The 22,183-nt window shown below is 33.2% G+C and overlaps 1 protein-coding gene across 3 annotated transcripts in view; it reads right to left on the bottom strand.

Moving 5' to 3' along the window:
• TRAPPC9 (trafficking protein particle complex 9) overlaps nt 1–22,183 on the bottom strand; it is a 955,484-nt gene that overhangs the window by 741,357 nt on the left and 191,944 nt on the right. For all 3 annotated transcript variants that reach the window (XM_031955139.1, XM_031955089.1, XM_031955202.1), the window contains one exon: nt 9,541–9,667. In XM_031955139.1, the coding sequence (XP_031810999.1) occupies nt 9,541–9,667 (127 nt within the window). The remainder of the gene's footprint in view (nt 1–9,540; nt 9,668–22,183) is intronic.

Raw genomic sequence — 22,183 nt, forward strand, 5'->3', positions numbered from 1 at the left:
ATAATATGCTATTCCTTTCTACCATCACACACTGTATCTGAAGGCCCCCTTATCACAGTAGCATTCTACAGTCTAAATTCACAAAATCCTCAGACATTAGTGATGGAATGGACCAAAGAGATCATCTAATTCTACCCCCAACTTTAGAAATAAAGAAAATGAGGCAAAAGTTGTTATGTGATTTGCCTAAGATCAAGAGAAAGCTGATTTCTTGGGGATTCCTACTTAAACACTAATCTATATTAATCAGTCCATTATGATTTTGTAATGGGCAATCATTTATAGTAATTATTCATTAGCAAAACATGTCTAGTCATTTATCTAATAAAAGTATAAATAATTCATATTTTGTATAAGTCACAAAAGAATGTAGATTCTGATGGGAATGCTTTTTGCAGACTTCACTCTTATATAACAAAAATTACTTGTGTACCAGCCACAAGGACTGCTTGTGTAACTACAGGATCATGAGAATGCTGGCATGAAATATCTCTACCCTGTTTCACCCACATTCCACGCTGGCATGACAGAAAGCCCCTAAATTTCCCCAAAATATTTTTGGGGTTGTGCTATTCGCCTAACCCAAAGAGTATCTTTGACCACCTAGTCAGGGAAGATATTTCTGGAAATCTTGTGACCCTGACAGTATTCATATTTTAGTCTATGCTTGTAGTATTCAATGAAATCACTCTTCTATTTTTAGCATAATTGTTACCCAATAAAAGTAGTGCCCTAAGAGTGGGTGGCACCTCAGATATAGAGAAAGAGGTCTAGAGTCTCCTTAGTTGAAGGCAGCCAGACTCCTCTAATAAAGTGCTTTTGGCTTGGAACTCTACCTCAGTATCTCTTGTATAGGATGGGTTTTTTTTTTTGACAGTCACATAGGTAATGAAAACAACTATATCTGAAGCCATTATATTTAACAACTGAGTCTTTGCTCTTAAGGAGCTTACATTATAATGGAGGGGACAATTTTCAAATAACTATGTAGATACTCTATGTAATTGCAAGGTAATATCAGAAAAAAAAAGTACTCAGGGAAGAGAGGAAAACAGTAACTGTGACAATGATTTGATCTGAGTCTTAAAGGAAGCTAGGATTCTAGCTTTCTTTAAGATAGGAAGAAAAAGTATCTCAAGAATAGGGGATAACTAAAACAAATATATGGATTCAGGAGACAAGACTTTTGTGTGCTACAAAGAGCAAAAATAGTGTAAACAAGTTGTAGAGCATATGGATATGAGGGAAATGATTATTAATAACTAATGATTTGGGGAAATTCAGAGTTCCCCCTTTTCCTCTATCTTCATTTCAAGACTTTTATCCATAACTCTGAGGCACCACTATACATTTCTCAGATTAAAATGACAGGAAAACGGATGTGGGAAAACTGGAACACTAATCCATTGTTGGTGGAGTTGTAAATTGATCCAAACATTCTGGAGAGCAATTTGGAACTATGCCCAAAGGGCTATCAAACTGCATATATCATTTGCTCCAGTACTATCAATACTAGGTTTATATCCCAAAAAAGATCATAAAAAAGGGTAAAAGACTCACATGTGCAAAAATGTTTATAGCAGCCCATTTTGTAGGGGCAAGAAACTGGAAACTGAGTAGATGTCCATCAGTTGGAGAATGGCTGAATAAGTTATGGTATAGAATGTTATGGGATATTATTGTTCTGTAAGAAATGACCAACAAGATGATTTCAGAGAGGCCTGGAGAGACTTGCATGAACTGATGCTGAGCGAAGTGAGCAGAACCAGGAGAACATGATACACAACAAGATTATGTGATGCTCACCTGTGATATATTTGGCTCTTTTCAACAGCGAGGTGATTCAGGCCAATTCCAATAGACTTGTGATAGAGAGAGAGCCATCTGCACCAGAGAGAGAGCTTTGGGGACTGAGTGTGGATCATAACATAGTATTTTCACCTTTTTTGCTGTTGTTTGCTTACTTTTTGTTTTTTTTCTTTTTCTTTTCCTTTTTGATCTAATTTTTCTTGTGTAGCATGATAATTGTGGAGGTATGTATAGAAGAATTTTAATGTTTAACATATTAGATTACTTGCTGTCTAGGGAAGGAGATGGAGAAAATCTGGAACATAAGGTTTGTTGAATGTTGAAAACTTTGCATATGTATTAAAAATAAAAAGCTATTATTTTAAAAAAATGGGGACTCTGAAGGTTGAGCTAACCTCATCCTCTATCTGAACCCATCCAACTTACAAGGAATCTCCAGTCTATGGTAAATTCCATTCAATCAAATTTTGGGGGGAACAGAAACTCTTGTCAAAAATACCCAAGATTGGGCATAGTTTGGGTATAGAAATATGATTGTAGAGATAGTTCAAGAGTGACATGACCTCACTCTCAGTCCCTCATTGAAGTAAACTCACCACTCTTAGTAAAATCTACCTTTCATTAGTTGTTAGAATTATCATCGTTTTGAATATTCCTCTTCCAAAAGGACAAAAAGATGCCCACTGCCATGATTGCCTTTATTCTATGAGAGAGATGGCCAAATGACATCTGTGGCACCAATTAGAAGGCCATTGATTGCAAAGGTACAAAAAAATAAGTAATGAGGACCTGTAGTAGGGTGATATCTATGGGAATAGAAAGAAAATGCATATGAAAAATGTTATGAAAGTAGAAAAAATATAGAAGCAAATGGGATATTTAGGATGATTACAAGTGAAAAGTCAAGAATGACACTGAGGTTACTATAGGATTGGGTGAATGTGAGAATGTTGGTACCCTAAAGAGAAATAGGGAAGGAGAAAAGGAGGGAAAATTTAGGGAGAAATATGAGCCCTGTTTTAAGAGACATTTGAGTTGGAAATACCTGTGGGATTTTCAGTTTGAAATGGCCAAAAGAAATTTGGAAATGTCATACTAAAACTTAGAATAGAGACAGGGTTTAAATATAGAGTTCTTGGAATCATCTGCCCAGAAACGATAGCTGAATCTAGGAGAACTGAGATCACAAAATGAGATTACATTGAGTGAGAAAAAAAGTGCAATATAGAATCATGTAGAATGCAAGGACTAGTGGATATGACCTGTATAAAGATCTAACAAAGGAGGTTGAGAAGGAACATTCAGACACACAGTAGAAAAACAAAGACAATATTTTCATGAAAATCGAGAGAAAAGCATTTGGGAGATGTTGATCAACAATGTCAAAACCTGTCAAGAAATCAAAAAGGATAAGGATGAGAAAAGGTCATCGTATTTTACAACTGAGAAATCAATGGTAACTTTGCAGAGAGAAGTTTCACTTAAATGAGGACATCTAAAACCAGATTTCATAAGATTTAGCAAACTGTAAGATAAGAAATTAAGATACTTAGTGATAACTTTCCCAAGGAGTTTATCTAGGAAGAGGAGGAAAGATACCAGACAATAATTAACAGAGATTGTTAAATCAAACTGTGGCTTTTTAAGGATGAGAGAGACAAAAATGTATTTGTAGGCAGCGAGGGGTCAAGAAAATAGGAAGAAATTGAAAATTTAAACATTTATCAAGCACCTACCATGTGCCAGGTACTATACTAAACTCTGAGGAGAGGGAAGAAGGGAAGGGCAGGAGGGAGAGAGGGAAGGCTAAAGAAGGAGGGAAGGAGAAGGGAGAGGAGAGAGAGGAAAAAGAAGACAGAGGGGGGAGAGAGAGAAGGAGAGGGAAAAGAGGAAGAGAGAAAAAGAGAAAAAAGAGAGAGAGAGAGAGAAAGAGAGAGAGAGAAGGAGAGAGGTGTTAAGTGGACATTAAGATAGAATGCTAAAGTTGCTTAATTTTTATTTCTATCATCTCCTTGTCATAAAGTGGGCAGTATTTTTCTCTACCGGTCCTGTAAAATCATGGTTGACCATTTCAGTGATCAGAATTATTAATTCTTTCAAAATTGTTCATTTTTATGACAATTATGATCTCTCCCAAATAAATCATAAAAGAAGGAAAGGGACCCACATGTGCAAAAATGTTTGTGGCAGCTCTTTTTGTAGTGGCTAGAAACTGGAAACTGAGTGAATGCCCATCAGTTGAAGAATGGCTGAATAAGTTATGGTATATGAATGTTACAGAATATTATTGTTCTATAAGAAATGATCAGCAGGCTGGAAAGACTTCCATGTACTGATGCTAAGTGAAATGAGTAGAACCAAGAGAACACTGTACATAGTAACAAAAATATTATGTGATAATCAATTGTGATGGGCTTCACTCTTGCTCTTTTCAGCAATGTGGTGATTCAGGCCAATTTTAACAGACTTGTGATGGAGAGAGCCCTCTGCATTCAGAGAAAGGACTATGAAGACTGAATGTAGATCACTATATAGTATTTTCATCTTTTTTGTTATTGTTTGCTTGCTTTTTTTTCTTTCACATATTTTTCCCTTTTTGAGCCTATTTTTCTTATGCACTATGATAAATGTAGAAATATGTTTAGAAGAACTGCACATGTTTAACTGATATTGGAATACTTATCTAAGAGGAGGGGGGAAGGAGGAAGAAAAGTTTGGAACACAAGGTTTTGCAAGAGTGAATGTTGAAAACTATCTTAGAATGCATTTTGAAAATAAAAAGCTATTGTTAACAAACAAATAAATTATTATCCTGGTTCTACTTACTTCATTCTGTATCTTTTAATATAAAAATCCTAAGTTTCTCTTCATTTCTTAAAGCATGATAATATTCCTTTACAATATTAGAATATAATTTCTTCTGTCATTTTCCAATTAATGAGTATTCTCTCCCTTAGTTACTAGTTCTTTTTCACAACAACAACAACAACAAAATTGCAAAAAATATTTCTGTACGTATAGGGGCTTTTCCTCTATCTTTGGGGGGTAAGCCTTTTAGTAATTGTCAGTAGGTCAAAAGGGAAACAGTTGATTAACTTGGGGGGCATAATTCTAAATTGCTTTCTAGAATGTCTAAACCAATTCAGTAATACATCAACAATGCTTCAATGTGTCTGTTTTTTCATAGCCTCTTCAACATTTGTCATTGATCTGGAGTATATAAATGGCTTCAGTTTCTTCTCTTGAAAACTGCCAGTTCATATACTTACATCATTCATCAATGAAGAATGGACCTTAGTCTTATAAAATTAAATCAATTTCTTGTATATCTTAGAAATACCTCCTCTTCCCCTTTCTCTGCAATGCTTCTCCATATTCCATATGCTTTTCAGCTCCTTTCTCCGTGTAATCTTTCCCAATAAAGTATAAGCTCCCTGAGGGCAAAGATTAGCTTTCTTTCTACTTGTATTTGTATTCTCAGTGTTTAGCATAATACCTACAAACTTAGAAAGTGATTAAAAGATACTTGTAAACTTGGCTTTAAAATGAGACTTTTATCAGAGAAACTTTTCGACAGATTTTTTTTTTCCTGTTTAGAGAGGAAATACCTGTTTAGGTACCAGTTTTGACAGAAAGAATCTTAGCTATAATGGGATCTGTTTATGCAGAAACTTTTAAATTTTATGTCATCAGGATTGTCTAGTTTATCTTCTAATATCATCTCCATCCCTTAGTCATAATCTTGCCCCATCCTGAAATCTGGAAAGTAATTTCTTCCTTATTCTTCTAAATTAAGAGTCAGCAAAATGCTGCCCACACCTGTAGCTAATAATAATTTATATATATAAATATATATATAAAATAAGTTTGCATTTAAAAATTTCACGCAAATAATTTTGTATTTTAAAATGTAAAAGCCATTCATAGCTCAGTGAAAATATAAAAACAGAAAAAAGGATTTAGCTTGTGGTCATACTTTTCTGGCCTTTATTCTAAATTTGTTTATTACGAGACCTTTTAGAGCTATCCTATATATCTACGTGCAGCTTAACTTGATATATCACGTTAGATATTGGTTTAAGCCTAATTTCTGCCATATTGAAATAGTTTTCTATCAAATTTCTATCAAATATCCTTACCAGTAGCTGAGTATTTGGGGTCTGTTGAATTTCTATATGTTGTGCACCTAGCTCTACTTCTTAACCAATACCAAATCATTTTATTACTGCCTTCTAACTATTTTGATATTTGATACTGCTAAACTCCCTTTTCCCCTTTTTTTTTCATTATTTCCCTTGAGAATAGTGATCTTTTGTTTTTCCAGATGAATTTTGTTCTTCTTTTTGTCTAGTTCTGTGAAATAAAAATTTGGCAGTTTGGTATGGCACTGAATTAGTAAATTAATTAGAGTAATATTGTCATTTGATTATAATGATTTGGTCTATCTATGAGCAATTAATGTTTCCCTAATTATTTTGGTATCTTTATTTCAATAAGTAGTGTTTCTAATTGTTTTCGTATAAATTCCTTTAAGTTATCAGAGTTAGTAAAACACCAAGTATTTATTAGTCCTGCTGTTATATTAAATGCAATTTCTCTTTCCATCTCTTCCTGCTGGGTTTTACTGACATCATACAATGTTAATTTGTGCGAATTTATTTTATATTCTGCAACTTTACTGAAGTTATTGTTTCAATTAATACTTAATTATTATCTGACAAAAAAAAGTGGTAATTGTTTCTCTTTCTTCTAAGCTTATTGCCTCAATTTCTTTTTCTTGTCTTATAACAATAGCCAACATTTCTAAAATTATGTCAAGCAGAAATTATACCAAAGGACATCCTTGCTTACCTCCTGATCTTACTGGAAAGGACTCTGCTTTATCTTCATTACTTATGTGCCATGTAAAAAAGTGGCTCCATTTATTCCTATGTTTCATAGTGCTTTTCAAAGAAATGATTATTGTATTTTGTCAAAAGCTTTGTCTACAACTTGATGATTTTGTTATCATATTAAAGTGGTGGATGTTTGTAGTTTTTCTAACATTAAACCAACTCTATAGTTCTGGAATAAACACATGTAGTAGTATATAATCTTTGTGATATGATACTATACTCTCTTTGCTAACATTTTATTTTAATTTTTGCATCAATGTTTGTTAGGACTATTGGTCTACAGCTTTCTTCTTCTGTTCTAAGAGTTTACATGAGGGAAACAAATACATATAAAAATATGTAAAAAACCAATATAGAGTTACTAAATACAAATATATACAAAGTAATTAAATTGTAGGTGATTTGAGAAAGAAGGCACTAGCAGTTATACGATTTGCTCAGTGTTAAATAACCAAATGTGCCATAGACAGGACCTGAATACAGATCTTCCTTACTCTTAGGTCAGTTTTTCTAATTATTTTGTCATAATACTTCTGATTTCTGGTAAGTGTAGATGTTTAATAATTCTCTAGTTAATTTAAGTGAATAACAGGAGAGAGAGATGAGACTAAAAGGTCTAGTTTGTAGAGAAATTTTTAATCATCAGCTTAGAAATTATGAGTAAGGAGGGAACATAGGTTCTCTAAAGGAGTGAGCATAAGGAAAACAAGAAGAGAGTCATGAACATGGCTTTGAGATATCCACAGTAATTGATGATTAATTAGAAAAGAATCCCCCAAAAAATAAGAAAAGGGAATCTAAGAAGCAGAATAATAAAAAGGGCAAAATTTTGCAGAAGCATAAGGAGAGAACAGTTTAAGGGGGAAAATAATGACCCAGGCTGTCAAATACAGCAAACAGGGTCAAAGATATAAGAAGTGAGAAAACTCATTTAATAAATAATGAAAATGATAACCTTCAGTGCATGGAAGTGGGGAAGCCTGAAACCAGACTGAAAAGTTCAGGATGGACAGAACAGGTGGTAATGATATTCAAAAAGTGTAAATAACACACCTATACTAGTTATTGACTCATTAAAAGTAGAAAGGATGGGGTCAATAATCAGTTTCATCAAAGTAAGGAGACAGACATATTCACAAATTAAAAAAAAATAGCTTAGAGAGAAAGACTGATGCTTTTATAAGAGAAAATTTGGGAGAATATCCCCCAAAGTATTACTCAAGAAGTCAGGAAATCTGGGTTCCCATCACAAGTTTTGCCTCTAATAAGTTGTATGAACTAGGCTTTTCGATATTAGTTTATTCAATGTTAAATAGGCATAGTTTCAGCAATAAAACTCTAAGAAACTATAAATGAAATTCAGAGGGAAGGAGTGAATAACACATCTCATAAAAGGTTAAAGGATATGAACAGACAATTTCAGAGGAAGAAATCCAAACTACTAAGAATCATATTTACAAAATGCTACAAATCACTAATAATTTGAGAAATGCAAATTAGAACAATCTAAGATTCTTGCACCCAAAACATTGACAAAGATGACCCACCAAAAAAAAAAAAAAGAAAAAAAAAAGAAAAGAAAAATGACAAATGTTAGAGGGGCTGAAGAAAAATAAGCACATCAATGCACTATGAGTAGAGTAATAAATTAGAAGTTATTATTGAAAGCAATTTGGAACTACGTACAAGAATCCACTAAACCTTTAAACTTATGAATACCATTGCTAGATCTATCTAAAGAGATCAAAGAAATAAAAAGATTAAAATGTTTTAAAATATGTATAGTAGCACTTTTGGTAGTGGCACAGAAATTAAGAAGCTATCCATTAATTAGAACAAATTATGAAACAAATTAATGGAATTCTACTATGTATAATAAATGACAAAGGTGATGAGTTAAGAGAGAGAAAACATGTATGAACTGATTCAGAAGAAAGTAAGCAGTATCAGAATAACAATTTACACAATAACAACAACAACAAAAAAAAAGATGATCAGCTTTGAAAAACTTATTAACTCTGATCAATGCAGTGCCTAACCATGATTCCAGAAGACCAGTAATCAAGTATATTGCTTACTTAACTCTTGACTGAGCAGTTAAATCTCAAGATGCAGAAGGCAAACATAATTTTTGGACATGGTCAATATCAATTTTTTCCCTTAACTATATATTTGTTATAAGGATTATTAATTGAAAAAAAAATAATTTTTTTTAAAAAATTTAAAATCAGGCAAAACTATCAAATGTTATATTCAGCTTGCCATCTTTTTTTTGGCAAAAAGTCATGACTAAAAAATAAGTGGGGAGCAGCTAGATGTGTAGTGGATAGAGCACCAGTCTTAGAGTCAGGAGGACCTAAGTTCAAATCCAGACTCAGACACTTAACACTTATGTCAACACTTTGTGACCCTGGGAAAGTCACTAAACCCCAACTTCCTTCCCCCCCCCAAAAAAAAATAAAAAAAGCATAATTATTCTTTGTGGATATTTTAAATTCCTGCCCTCTCCATCTCTTACACCTCACCTTTCAATAAATCTTATCATTTCTCCCTTTATATTTACTCTCTTCCTTCCTCAATTCCAATCAATTGTGCAAATTCTACAAAATTTATCTTTCTTATGAACCAATCTGTTCAAAATCCCATTGCCTACTGTTTGAGCTCACCAGCTTGACATTCAAGACCCTCCACAATATGGGAGCACCTTTAAAGCCTTATCTCATAGAACATCTCCCCCCAACCCCATGAATTCTGTGCTCCAGTCAAATAAAATGACTTGTTCTACCTATTTATATGTCTCATATTCTCCTAAAACTACAAAGCAAAGAGTACTTACCATTAATAGAAATCTGCCCTGTACTCCGAGGAACACCAACCAGTGTCACTGGATAAAGTCCAGATTCAGCAGGGAGAGAAAGAGCCGCAGGGAGAGATTCAAATTCTACTCCACTTGTTAGGAGACCCTAAAACAGAAAAAAGTATGTAAGCAAACAGAGAAAATACTTATATCAGTTACTATTTTGTTGTATGTTAAGCCTATGGTAAGAGGATTTATTAAAAAGCTAAAGATGGGAGAAAAAATTTAAAAATATGAAGATGATCAAAAGAAGAATAAAAATAATAATCTGAAAGAATGAATTAATAATTATTCACCATGATTAATGGTTAATGATAACAGTTAACATTTATATAACATCTTAGGATTTCTTCACATAGTTTTTAAGGTACTTTTAACAGAGGCAAAACTCAGGATTAACACAAAAAAATCCCTCCATCCTCTCCCATCTTTTTGCCTTTTGACTACCTAAACACTCTATCATTCTCTCAAATTAATATCATATATCCTGCCTCCTTTTCACAGCCAAACTCCTAGAAAAAGCTATTTACACTTGTTGAATCTGCTTTCTCACTGTCCATTCATTTCTCAAGCCTTTAAGATCTGATTCCATCCCCACATTACTCAGCTGACATAATTCTCTCCATAGTTAATGATTTCTTTATTGCTAAATCCAATGACTTTTTTTTTTCCAATTCCTCACCTCTTTGCCTTTCTGTAACATTTGGCATTAAGAACAACTTTCTTTCTTCTAGAAACTCTTCCTGCATCTTTTTCTCAATGACCACTTCATTCCATGTCCTACCTCCTATGCATAGATAAATTCCAAAGCTCCATCCTGGACATTCTATTCTGTTCTCTTTCATTGATCATCAGATCCCATGGATTCACCCCTCATGTCTATACAGATGACTCCCAAATCTGCACAAGCAATTCTCAAGTCTCTTCTGAGTTCTAGTCTTCTATCTTTTTGATACCTATGTGATGTATCCTCATGGATATCCCATAGGCATCTCAAATACAATGTCTCTAAAACAAACCTAAATTATCATTCCCCCTTAAATTACTTCTTTAATTTAAATTACTTCTTTATTTCTATTGATGGTACCATAACACAGATTCACAATCTAGTAGTTAACCTCCATTATGGAATTCATTCCCATTTAATCATTAATCTAATCAATTGCCAAGTCTTGTCCATTCTACCACATCTCTCATATTTCTCTTTCTACTTAAACAGTTTCTTGTAACTTTAATCTCAACGATTAGCCTCTAAATTGCACCTCCTACACTCAGCCAACTTTTTGTTCAAACTATCCTCCTCACAGCTGAGGAACTGATATTCTTAAAGCAAAAATTTGACCTGATAGAGGTAGCAGCAAGTGCCTGAAGTCCGTGCTATTGGGGAAGCTCAGGTTGACATGTCACTTGAGTTAGGGACTAAAGGGGTGAGGAGAACAAAGATGACTAAAGAGAACTGAACTTGCCCAAGTTATAGATGAAACAAATCAAAGTTTCTGAGCAGATAAGAAATGGGTCAGCCCATGAGTCATCCCTGCATTTCCAGCCTAGAGGAGATAGAGACTCAATCCCCCACCACCAAGAAAAAGGAGCAAGTATGACTGGCACTTTCCAAATGTGAAGCTTAAGTAGTTCTATTACATTTAGGAAAAAATTTAATTTAAATAACCTTACAACCTAGGTTCAATCTGTTTTTCCAGGCATACCAAATATTCACTGTATGAATCCTTACAAAGTTTTAAGTCATTAGAATTGATAGAGATAATAATTATCTAATTTAGCATAGTTCAGTATGATTGAGCTGATCCTACAAGGAGATGTTATGGGCCAGAACTTGAAACAAGGTACTAAGTGGAATTTAGGAGACAATGTTTAAATCTAGTTTAGAATTGATTTAATCCTACAACAAATAACAGTTTCCCGGTGATATAATGATTGGTGTATACTCGGTGTACAGCATATAAGCAAGAAGCTCTCAGGGCCAGACACAGAAGCCCACTCTCGGAGGCGGAGACAGATTCATTCCATATTCCACCTTTGTGCTGACTGGAGACATTCGGAGGGAGCTAGGGGCTGAAGCTCAAGACTTTGAAGGACACAATAAAGGACTGGATTTTAACTCCTGCCTGTGTTTGAAGTAATTATTACTTCGAACTGAAACTAAGGCTGCCTCCAGAAACCTCCCCAAGAAACCTGCTCCCAGGGAGAACAATCATATTATAAAAAAGAAGAGAACACCACAATTCACCTTTATATACTCTATACTCCAGCAAAATGTTCCACATCATACTGTTCCCTGTAAATTATATACCATCTCACATCTTTACATAACATTACAGATTGTGCCCCATTCCTAGAATGCTCTCCCTCAGCTCTGTCTCTCGGAAAGCATGGTTGTCTTCCAAACTTAGCTCAATCTCTAAAAATAACAATAAGCCTTTTTTGAGTTTCTCAACTATTAGTACCTTATCCTGAAAAATTTTTGTGCTGATTTTATCTCTATCTTGTCTGAGTACAAGTTGTACCTTATCCCAGATTAATTCACCCAATCAAATGTGACCTTCTTGAGGGAAGTGAATGATTTTTTGACTTAGCACAGTGCCTAGCAATTAATAGGCTCTTAATAAATGTTTCTAAGATGATTTAAAGCCTCCAAAGCCCAAATAAACTTCTTTCTCCTCCACAATGCTTTCTCTAGAGTCAGCAAGAGTGAGTTAGCTGCAAAGACAGACTTCTCTCATTACTGATAAACCACTGAGTTTTCCATTATACCATATTGGTTCTTGATTCCTTAAAAGCTAAAAATGACCTTTCTCTCACTAATCACAAAGAACTTTCTTATGAGTTCATCACATTCTAATTTATTTCATATTTCTTGTGTCCACATATTATGTCCCTTTTTAGTCTATAAAGGCAATGAAGATGGACATCATGTCTGCTTTATTTTTGTGCATGCCAAGTCCCAAATAACAATCAAAGCAAATATTTTTATGGGTTTTTGTTGAATAAATAACGGGGACAACCTCACCTTAATATTGAAGCAATTTTCTTTTTTACCCAACTAATATCACTAATAAAGAAAAACTGATTGTGTTTCCTACGCTTAATAGGTAAAAACAATAACAAATAAAGAAGGAAAGAAAATCATTCCATATAACTTAAATGTTACATTATTAAATTATTTCCTTTCCCCTCAAAACAAATCTTAGCTCCTTAAGGACAAAGATTTTTGCATTTTTGTGTTTGTGACCCCACCACTTAATTAAGAGCCTGATCAAGAGTAGGTAGATACTTAATATATTTTTCCTCTGTAATGGGATGAGATGGTATGACACGGAATGGAATAATCTATGACTTGTGATATACATGATATGTTTTATATAATATGATACATAATTTTCCCTCTATCCTCCTAGGAAGCCAGAGATCTACCATTTTCAACATCTCCTTCTCTATTTCTCCCATCTGCCACCCTGAGTCTTATGTTGCTAAAGGACTATGTAAACACATGAATGAACAAATGATATACTATAATGTTTCCTCAACAATGTGCTTCAGAAAATGGAAGGGAAGAGAAGGAGAAGGGAGGGGGAGGGGAAGGGAGGAGAGGGGGAGGGGAGGAGGAGGAGAGGGGAGGGAGCTGTACTGCTCAACTGGCCAGTTCTAATTGGGTTCCTAGTGGAACCAGATCTACTACTACTTATAGTGATTGATGTTTGTCTTTCATTCTCAAGGAAGACCATAACATCACGAAAAGGATGCCATGACATGCAAGTGAATTGGATTTAAGTGAGAAAAAACTGTACAAAGTCACTAGACTCACTTTCTCCTCTGGAGTTATCTGGGTCCAGTGACAAGATTTAGATCAGGATAACAGGAGATGCCCCCAAATGCAGTGGGAGACCTTGGCCTTGTTAAGCTACATCCCATAAAATAAACTTCACTTGTATATGATAATCATGTAAAATAAGTATAGCAAGTCATCTTTTTGGCCATGTTTGAAAATATTTGTTTTACTCTTCATTTGCCTGTTAACTCTTTGCCAAGTGAGGGATGAGGGTATAGGAGGTAAGAAGAGAAGAAGGCATGCTTTACTACTTAAAGAAAATAAAAGAGGGACAAATTCTTCCTTTTTACCACTTTCTTATTGTGAAGAGGTGAGTAGAAGGAAAGAAAGGGAAAAATAGAAAAGAACAGGATGAAGGGAAAGAAAAAAGAGAATTAATAAAAATAGATGGCAGAATAGATCAGAAAACAGAACCCACCAGAGAAGGGTGTCTATAAGAAGTACACTTGAAAAAGAAAGATGAACATGGAGCTAAAATGAGGGCTAAAGCAAAAATTTTTATGCTTCATCTGAATTCAATAAAGCTAGAATAAAGATAAATTTCATATTTGGTTAAATATGGAAAATAGAAAAAATTAAAATATAAGCAGGAAAATTATATTATGATAAAAAGCACAAGTAATGAATTGTTATTAGAACTTGATTTATATGTATTATATTACAAATATTTTTATATAAAATATTATATTCAATAAAGGTCCTTAAAAGAAAAATTAAAATATAATCAGAAGCTAGATAACATGGCTCTGGAGAAGAGATGAGTCAAAAAACAAACTACAGAAACAACAGAAAATTTTAATTTAAAAAATGGTTACAAAGAGACAGCATACCTCTGGTTCCCAAACTGTACTTTTATTGCCCCAAGGTGATAAAGTAAATTCACAGGGACACTCTGGAATGTATTAAACATTCAAAGGAAACACAAAAATACTCAACATCGATCAAATATTGCTTAAACTACTACTTGCTCAAAGTAGTTCATGATTTTACACTACGTGTTGCTATATCCTTTTGTAGATGTTTCCAAATATTTGGGATTTTTGTGTGCTTATACCTTCTGTTAGGCCACAATTATTTTTTTGCTTGTGACATCATATCCATGCAAAATTGCATTTTCGGCAATAATAGGATTTCTATAATAAAAAGTCAATGCTACTTGAAAAAGGGTAACTAGGTGTAGTCATTTGAAAAAGTAATGGGTATAAATTGAAAGAAGAAATTTTTAAAAATTTCATTCTTATATAACTGCAATTATTCTGCTAGTGAGATATTTGTCTCACTTGATTTGCCTCTTGGTCATTATTCACTTTCTAAAATCTTGGGAATCAGATTGGTGACTCTATCCTTATTTCCTATTCCACATTGATTTTCCTTAGGTTTTGTTTTTTTTTTGGTGAGGAAACAGGGTCAAGTGACTTTCCCAGAGTTACACAGCTAATAAGTATCATAATGTCTGAGGCCAGATTTGAACTGAGGTCCTCTTGACTCCAGGGCCAGTGCTCTATCTACTGCACTACCTAGCTGCCCATACATGGATGCTTAGTAAGCTGTTTGAACATAATAATTAGCAAATGGAACTGTTAGGTATTTCTCTTGACCTAAGGGTACCAAGAAAAAATTGCTGTGACACTAAGGGTACTGTGAAATTCTCAGAAATAGCATGAAAAAAATTAAAATTACTAACACTAAAAATTCTATGACCTGAGAAAGTTTAACAATCTTTAGTTTACGGATGCTTAATTTTTTTTTTTTTTTACCAACAACAACAATAACAAATAAAAACCCCACATATCAATGAGTTGGGCATGCAATTTTTAAAATTTGAGCACCAAAAAATGTGAAATCACCAATTAAATAACAAAGTCTAAAATCTAAAAAAAAAAAAGTTAGTAGGCTATTAATTCCTCTGAATGAATGTTAATATAAACATTTTAAATAAAATATTAGTAAGTAAGTGAAAACATACACTCTGACCAGGTTGGATTTATATCAGGAATAGAGTTAGTTCCAAAATAATATAAATATCATAAATTATGTTAACCATATAAATAATACTTTTAGTGTTTAGTACAAAATTTCTTCTTTGTATCTACTCCAGGACTCAGTAAAACATGATATACATATGGGATACTCAATATTTGTTGCTTGATTTAATTCTAAAAGATTTGCACAAAATCAATCACTGAAATAGAAATTAAGAGGCCTGAATTCCATTCTAAGTTCAACAGCTTATTTACAACAGCTGAGTACCTAAATGATTTTTGATCAAATGATCTTCAAAATCCTTTGCAGCTCTAATATTCAATTAATTTGTGGATTTATAACCCACAAATAATCTACAGGATGACTTTTCAATCCTACCATCTTAGTTTCATTGTAGTTCTTTCTCTTGTCCAAGAGATAGTTAACAAAATAATATATGTAAAGAGTTTTGTAAATCATAAAGCACTATATAAATGTCAGTTCTGATTATTTTTATTGCATCTACTTCCTGGAATTCAAAGAGGTCAAATGCAAAAATACATGTTTTATTTCAAAAAGGAATAATTCACATATAAATGAATAATGACTAACAGAAATAGTTTCCTCACAAACTTTTGAGGTTAGGGCCAAAGGAAATTTTATTTTTATTTTTATTTTTTTTTTACATTTTACAGTTAAGAGAACTGAGGCTCACAGAGATCAAATTACTGATCTGTGGTCACCCATTCCTACTCTGCCAGTGCTTGCTTCCAGAAATACTGCACTATTTGCCACTACATCCCATCCTGCCCATCTGAACATCGGGGCACTTGCTCACAGCACACCACATAAGTTGTCACATACTTCTCCCACATCTGCCTGACCCAATCCAACTATCACTTTCTCCAAAAGGCAGGACTAATTCTCCCAGGCAGAAGTAACCATTCCAGTTTCTTGAGTCTTTGGTATTGAACTCCCCTGACAATACAGCAGGACTGATTGCGCATTATATTTATATGAAGGGATGACAGGATCACAGAGCTGGGAGAAACCTCAAAGATAAATTTCCTTTTTCTTGCAGTTGAGGAAACTAAGCCTGAGGGAGATGGAGAGACAGGCCTGAGCATACTAGTAGTAAACATGAGAAGTAACATCTGAAACTACATCTTTAACTTCGGAGGCAGCTCTTTCCTCTAGACTAGGACTTATTCCCATGTAAGATTTCAAGGTGCTTGAGGATAGGGTAGCATCATTTTTCACCTTTTTTTTTTTTCCAGGTCAGACACCAGCAGTGTGACTTATAAATAGAAGTTACTTTTAAAATATTATTAAATCAAAATTCTTTGGTGATAGGCTACATTGATTCTAAATTACAACACTGCCTCAGAGCGGGAAATGGGCATTTGCTATGACTCTAAATCACCATGCAACACTGGATAAACTATCTTTCCTCCCTGAGTTCCAAATTTCTAATCCATAAAACAGGAGAAGGGGGGAGTGACAGTGGGGAGAATGAACTAGATGATATTTAAATTCTGTTAAATAAAAAAAAAAAAACAGCAAGGGATGATGGAAAAAATCTTGAGCTTGAAATTAAGCAAAAGCTGAGTTCAAATCCCATGCCTAATCATTTTCTATGCAACTGAAGGCAAACTGCTAAGAAACTTTCAGCTTTTTTCATTATCTGTCAAGAGAGGGTTAAGGGGGAGCTTAGTAATTCCTATAGTACTTACCTAATAGAGTTCCTATGGGAATCAAATTAATGTATATAAAGCACTTTATTAAACTTAATAACATACATACATACATATATATATATATATATATATATATATGTCAGCTATAATGATGATTATTTCTTCAATGAAACAACCTAATATAATTCCAGGAATACTAAGAATATTCAGTGAATATTATCTGAATGCTTATGTTGGAGCCAATGACAAATTAACCAGAAGACACAAACTATATAAAGGAAATTGTTTTTAAAGAAAACATATAACAAATTTTCTTATGATCCATGTCAACTAGAAATTAGGTCTATTAAAGTTGTTTGTTTCTTTGTTCTCAAACAGAACCAATGACATCATAAGAATGATGTCTTGATTTTCAAGTGAATGAATTAAGCAGAGCTGTGCAAAGTCATCAGTCTCATTCTCTTCCAGTCATCAAAGTTTAGTGACAAGACAAATCAGGACAACTGACGATGGCCTAGAAGTCAATGGATGACCTTGTCGTCTTGGATGTCTAACCAAACTCTATGTGCTCCACAACACCTGCTTCAGCTGACAAGACAAGTCAAAATGACTGGCAATAGCCCAAGATGCAGCCAGTGACCTTGGCCTTTTTAAGTCTTTCCCAGGTCTTAGTTTGGCTAAGACAATGCCCATTCAGTGATTACAGGATAGCTTTTGTTTAGCAAACATAAGAACAAGGGAAGTTGTAGAGAGTTATCAGTTCAATATAATGAAAAACTTCTTAACAATTAAGAGTTGCCTCAAAATAAAATGAGTTACCTTTACAACTGGAGCCAATATTAAATGACTTTTGAGTCCTTCTGACTCCAAGAGTCTATGGTGTTAATTTTCACAAGAGCCAAATTATTCACTTACTTAAACTTCAGGTAAGCAATTTATTTCATTTATTTGAAATTATGGTGAAAATCTAACCAGTTGTCCTCACTTTGAAAGTTCATGTATATTTTTAAAAGATGAAAGTTCAGAATAATAATGATAGCTAGCATTTATATAGTATTTTAATGTTTGCAGAGCACTTTTAAAATACTCTTTTATTGTTATGTTTATTGAATGTGAGTAAAAATTCTGTATGGTGTTGAAGACATAATATTTAATTTTCTACTAAAACAGCCTTATGGTGATGAGTCCATATCAAAAACAAAAGCTCACCCCCCAAAAAGAAATTCCAGAAAATAGTGCTTCTTTTTCTGTTTTAGTTACAAACATTTAAGCATAAGATTCAAACAGCAGCCTTTGAAAGGAATTGGGATGGCATTTAACTAGACAAAGGGTGCCCTCAACAGCTGACAGAGTGGTACCACTGCTAGGCTTGATGCTTTATTTGTTAGACAGGTTTCCTTGAGTTCCTTTTTTTTTTTTTAAACTAGATTGGAACCAGTTTTGTAAAAATTCACAAAAAGTACATATATTCATTCCCCTTTCAGAAAAGGGGAAAGGTCAACTCTATTTGACAATTTTAAATTTAACACCAAGTTGAAAGGGTTCAAATATGAAAATAAAAGTACTTCTGTGAATATCAAGGAGGCATCTAAAGACTATTCTTTCATCCCTTATTGCTGCTTTTCATTCCTATCACAGGTCTCGCAAGCAAGAAGCAGACTTTCAAAAGGAGAAAAAATTCCTCTAGTGAAACTGAATTTTAAAAATGAAAAATCTGCAAAATCATTCCTAAAGCAAACTCCTGTTTACTTGGAAAAATCAAATTTTGATGAGCAGTACAAGAATCTTAGAAGGTTCAATAAAAAGGGATTTCTATTATTACCCAGATTTTTCCTTTTTTTATAGATATAAAAAAGCTGACACTTAAAAGTAAAATGCCTGCCAATTAGTAAACAGACTCAAGGTTAGCTAATCTGATTTTTATAGGCCAGTCAGTGCTATCTCCAATTCTCCCAAACCCTTTTCTCTATTCTATAATACATAAACCTTATAGATAATATCACAAAAAGGTAGCACATAATGGTGCTTAATAAATATTTACTGGCTAATGAATTACTTTAAAAAAATTCACCCCAGGGCTAAAATTTAAAAAGTTAAATCATTACAAACACTACCAGAATAATTACTCAGTATCTGCTACTAAATTGACCATTATTTGTTAGAAGAATTATAGAACATAAATGTAACTACTACTTTGGATGATGTAATATGTAAAATTTTTGGACCTAAAGTATTCTAGATAACATCTAGTTTCCCTCATGCCTCAATTTTGCCAATAAAGGAGATATGGGAAACTTTTTTTCTAACAAGAGTCATTTGAATATTTATAACACAAGCCATACAAAATTAACAATTTAAAGAATTCAAGTAGGGAAGTTGCTGTTACCTATGGTTGGCTGGGCTGAGCCAGAAGAAATTATTTTCTCCCACAGGCCTAACATTTCCTATCCCACCAATAAAGAAAAAGACCCAAAAGTACAAGAAAATATAGGAAAGCACAATAAGCTGCACTCTCAGAATCAAAAGACCCGATTTTAAGTTTTAACATGAGCATTTATTACCTATATTGGTTCAGTTTTCTCAACTGTAAATGAAAGGGTTGGCTCATTAGGGTCCCCACTATCTCTGACAATGCATGACTCTAAAACCAAAGACTCTTAACATTACATTATTTTGTACTTAATTGATAACAAGAAAAAAAGGCAATGTAGCTTAAAAAGATATAAAATCTTTATTTTAGAACATATATTCACATTTTGTGTACAACAAACACAAAAATATCAAGTTACTAAATCCTCATAAACTTCCCCATCAAGAAAGATAATTCATCTTAATAAACTGCTTTTCATATCATAGGACAAATTTCCTATGCACGACAAAGGACACTAGCTAAGTATTAAAGTGAATTATACTATGGATAACAAAGTATTAAAAAAAAATAGATTAATGAAAAAAGCTGTTTTCCCCCATGTGCTATTTTTTCTATGCAGATTCAAACCAAGTGCTGCTATATTCAATAATAAACCAATTGACTTTTCTTTTTAACTTATTTTTACTGACAATTACTTTGAAGTGCTATGATTTCAGTATAAATTAACAATTATACATAACTAGCTAAGATGAATAGATGCTTTCCGAAAACCCCAGAAAGACTTATATGATGATCTGATACAAAATGAGGAAAGTGAATATTATACATAGTATCAGCAATATCATATAATAACAGTGAATGACTTAGCTATTTTAATCAATAATACAATGATCCAAAACAATTCCAAAGATCTTATAATGAAAAATGTAATCCAACTCCACAGAAAGAACCAAAAGTGTCTGAAGGCAGATAGAAGTATACTGATTTTTCATTTTCTTTATGTTTTTTTCTTTCTTTTTGTTTTTTTGGTGTTTTCTTTTCAACATAGCTAATATAACAACATATTTTGCATAAATGTACATGTATACTTAAATCAAATTGCTTATCTTTTCAAGAAGAGGGGGAGAGGGAAGAGAAAAGGAAGAAAAATTGGAATTCAATTAAAAAAAAAACAAATGTTAAAATAGTTTTTCTAAGAAATTGAAAAAATATAAAAATACAAAATGAAAAAAGTATATATACACAGTAAGCACTCTTCTAATTAAAGATACATGTATACTATTTTAAACTGTCATCTTGAAGACATAGACTAATTATCTTTTTTTTTAATTTGTTTTCTTTTCTTCCTATTTTGGGTGGAGAGAAGGACCAGATAACTAGGGTTAAGTAATTTGCCCAAGATCACACAGCTAGAAAATATTAAGTGTCTGAGGCTGGATTTGAATTCAGGTCCTTCAGACTACAAGAATAATGATTCATATATCCATTAAGCTATCTAGCTGTCCACCCAGGCTAATTTTCTAAAAAGCACAAAAAAGAAAAATTAATAATCTGCCTAAACAATAATAAAATATTCTGAATACTTTTAAGTAAGCCTTTCTTGATCTTACCTTCCATCCCTTACCCCAAATTTTCTTTAATCTTTTGGCTCACTTAGAGCAAAAGCTTGTTCTTTAAAGCCTCAAAGTAATACGTTTATACCTTTCTTACATACTTTCACATTCTGCTCTGAACATAGTTGTATTCACACCTTATCTGGATTACGAATGTACATTCAATGAAAGCAAATCATGTAGAATCAGTAAGTCAGTAAATAAATGTTTATTAAACGCTTACTATATTACAGGCACGGTGCTAAATAGTGAGGATACAATTATGAAAACGATAGTCCCTGCCTGAAGGACCATATAATTAAATGTAAAAAGCAAGCAAACTTGGGAGTTATCTTTGATTATTCCTTTTCCCACACCCCACATTTCCAAAAAATTCATAATTCCTATATTTTTATCTCTAGAAAATGTATCACATATCTATATGTTGCTCTTATTTTCTATTTTAACTGTCCAAATTCTGGCCCTACATTTCCCCTCAACTAATATATACCAGGGCTTCTTAAACCTTTTCCACTTATAATCACTTCTGTCTAAGATATTTTTATGAGACCTGAGTATATAGGTATACAAATCAAAACATTTACTGATAATAAATCATCATTTCCCAACCCCCCACATTTAGCTACACTGTCCCATATGGGTTGTAACCCACAGTTTAAGAAGCTTTGATCTATACTACCATTGCTCCTAGAAAGAAAAATTTATCATAAAACATCACTATTCTTCTCACACCAAATAATTTACTTGCAACTTCTCCCTTGTAATTGTTGGCTCCCTAGAACAAGACAGTTCTTTGAAAGCAAGAACTGTCTGGTTATTATATTTGCATTCCTCATGGTTGACACGGCACTTGGCATATAATAAGTACTTTAAAATGCTTTTTGTTTATTCATTGATCAATAATACCCTCCTAAAATGTCTTCCTACTTATAATCTTATTCCTTTTTCTTTGTTTCCATGACTCACCACTCACTTTATTCTTTCTATTTAATTCTGTCCATTTGCAGTGTCTAAGTTATGAATGAAGAAAAACAAGCTCTATCAATCCATCAATACAGAAGAGTTTGGTAATCCTCTTAATTTTTCTAGTGTATAGAGAGTTAAGCAGAACTCTTTTGGGTGATTTTGAGTG

Source organism: Sarcophilus harrisii, chromosome 1, assembly GCF_902635505.1.
Source record: "Sarcophilus harrisii chromosome 1, mSarHar1.11, whole genome shotgun sequence".
NCBI lineage: Eukaryota > Metazoa > Chordata > Mammalia > Dasyuromorphia > Dasyuridae > Sarcophilus > Sarcophilus harrisii.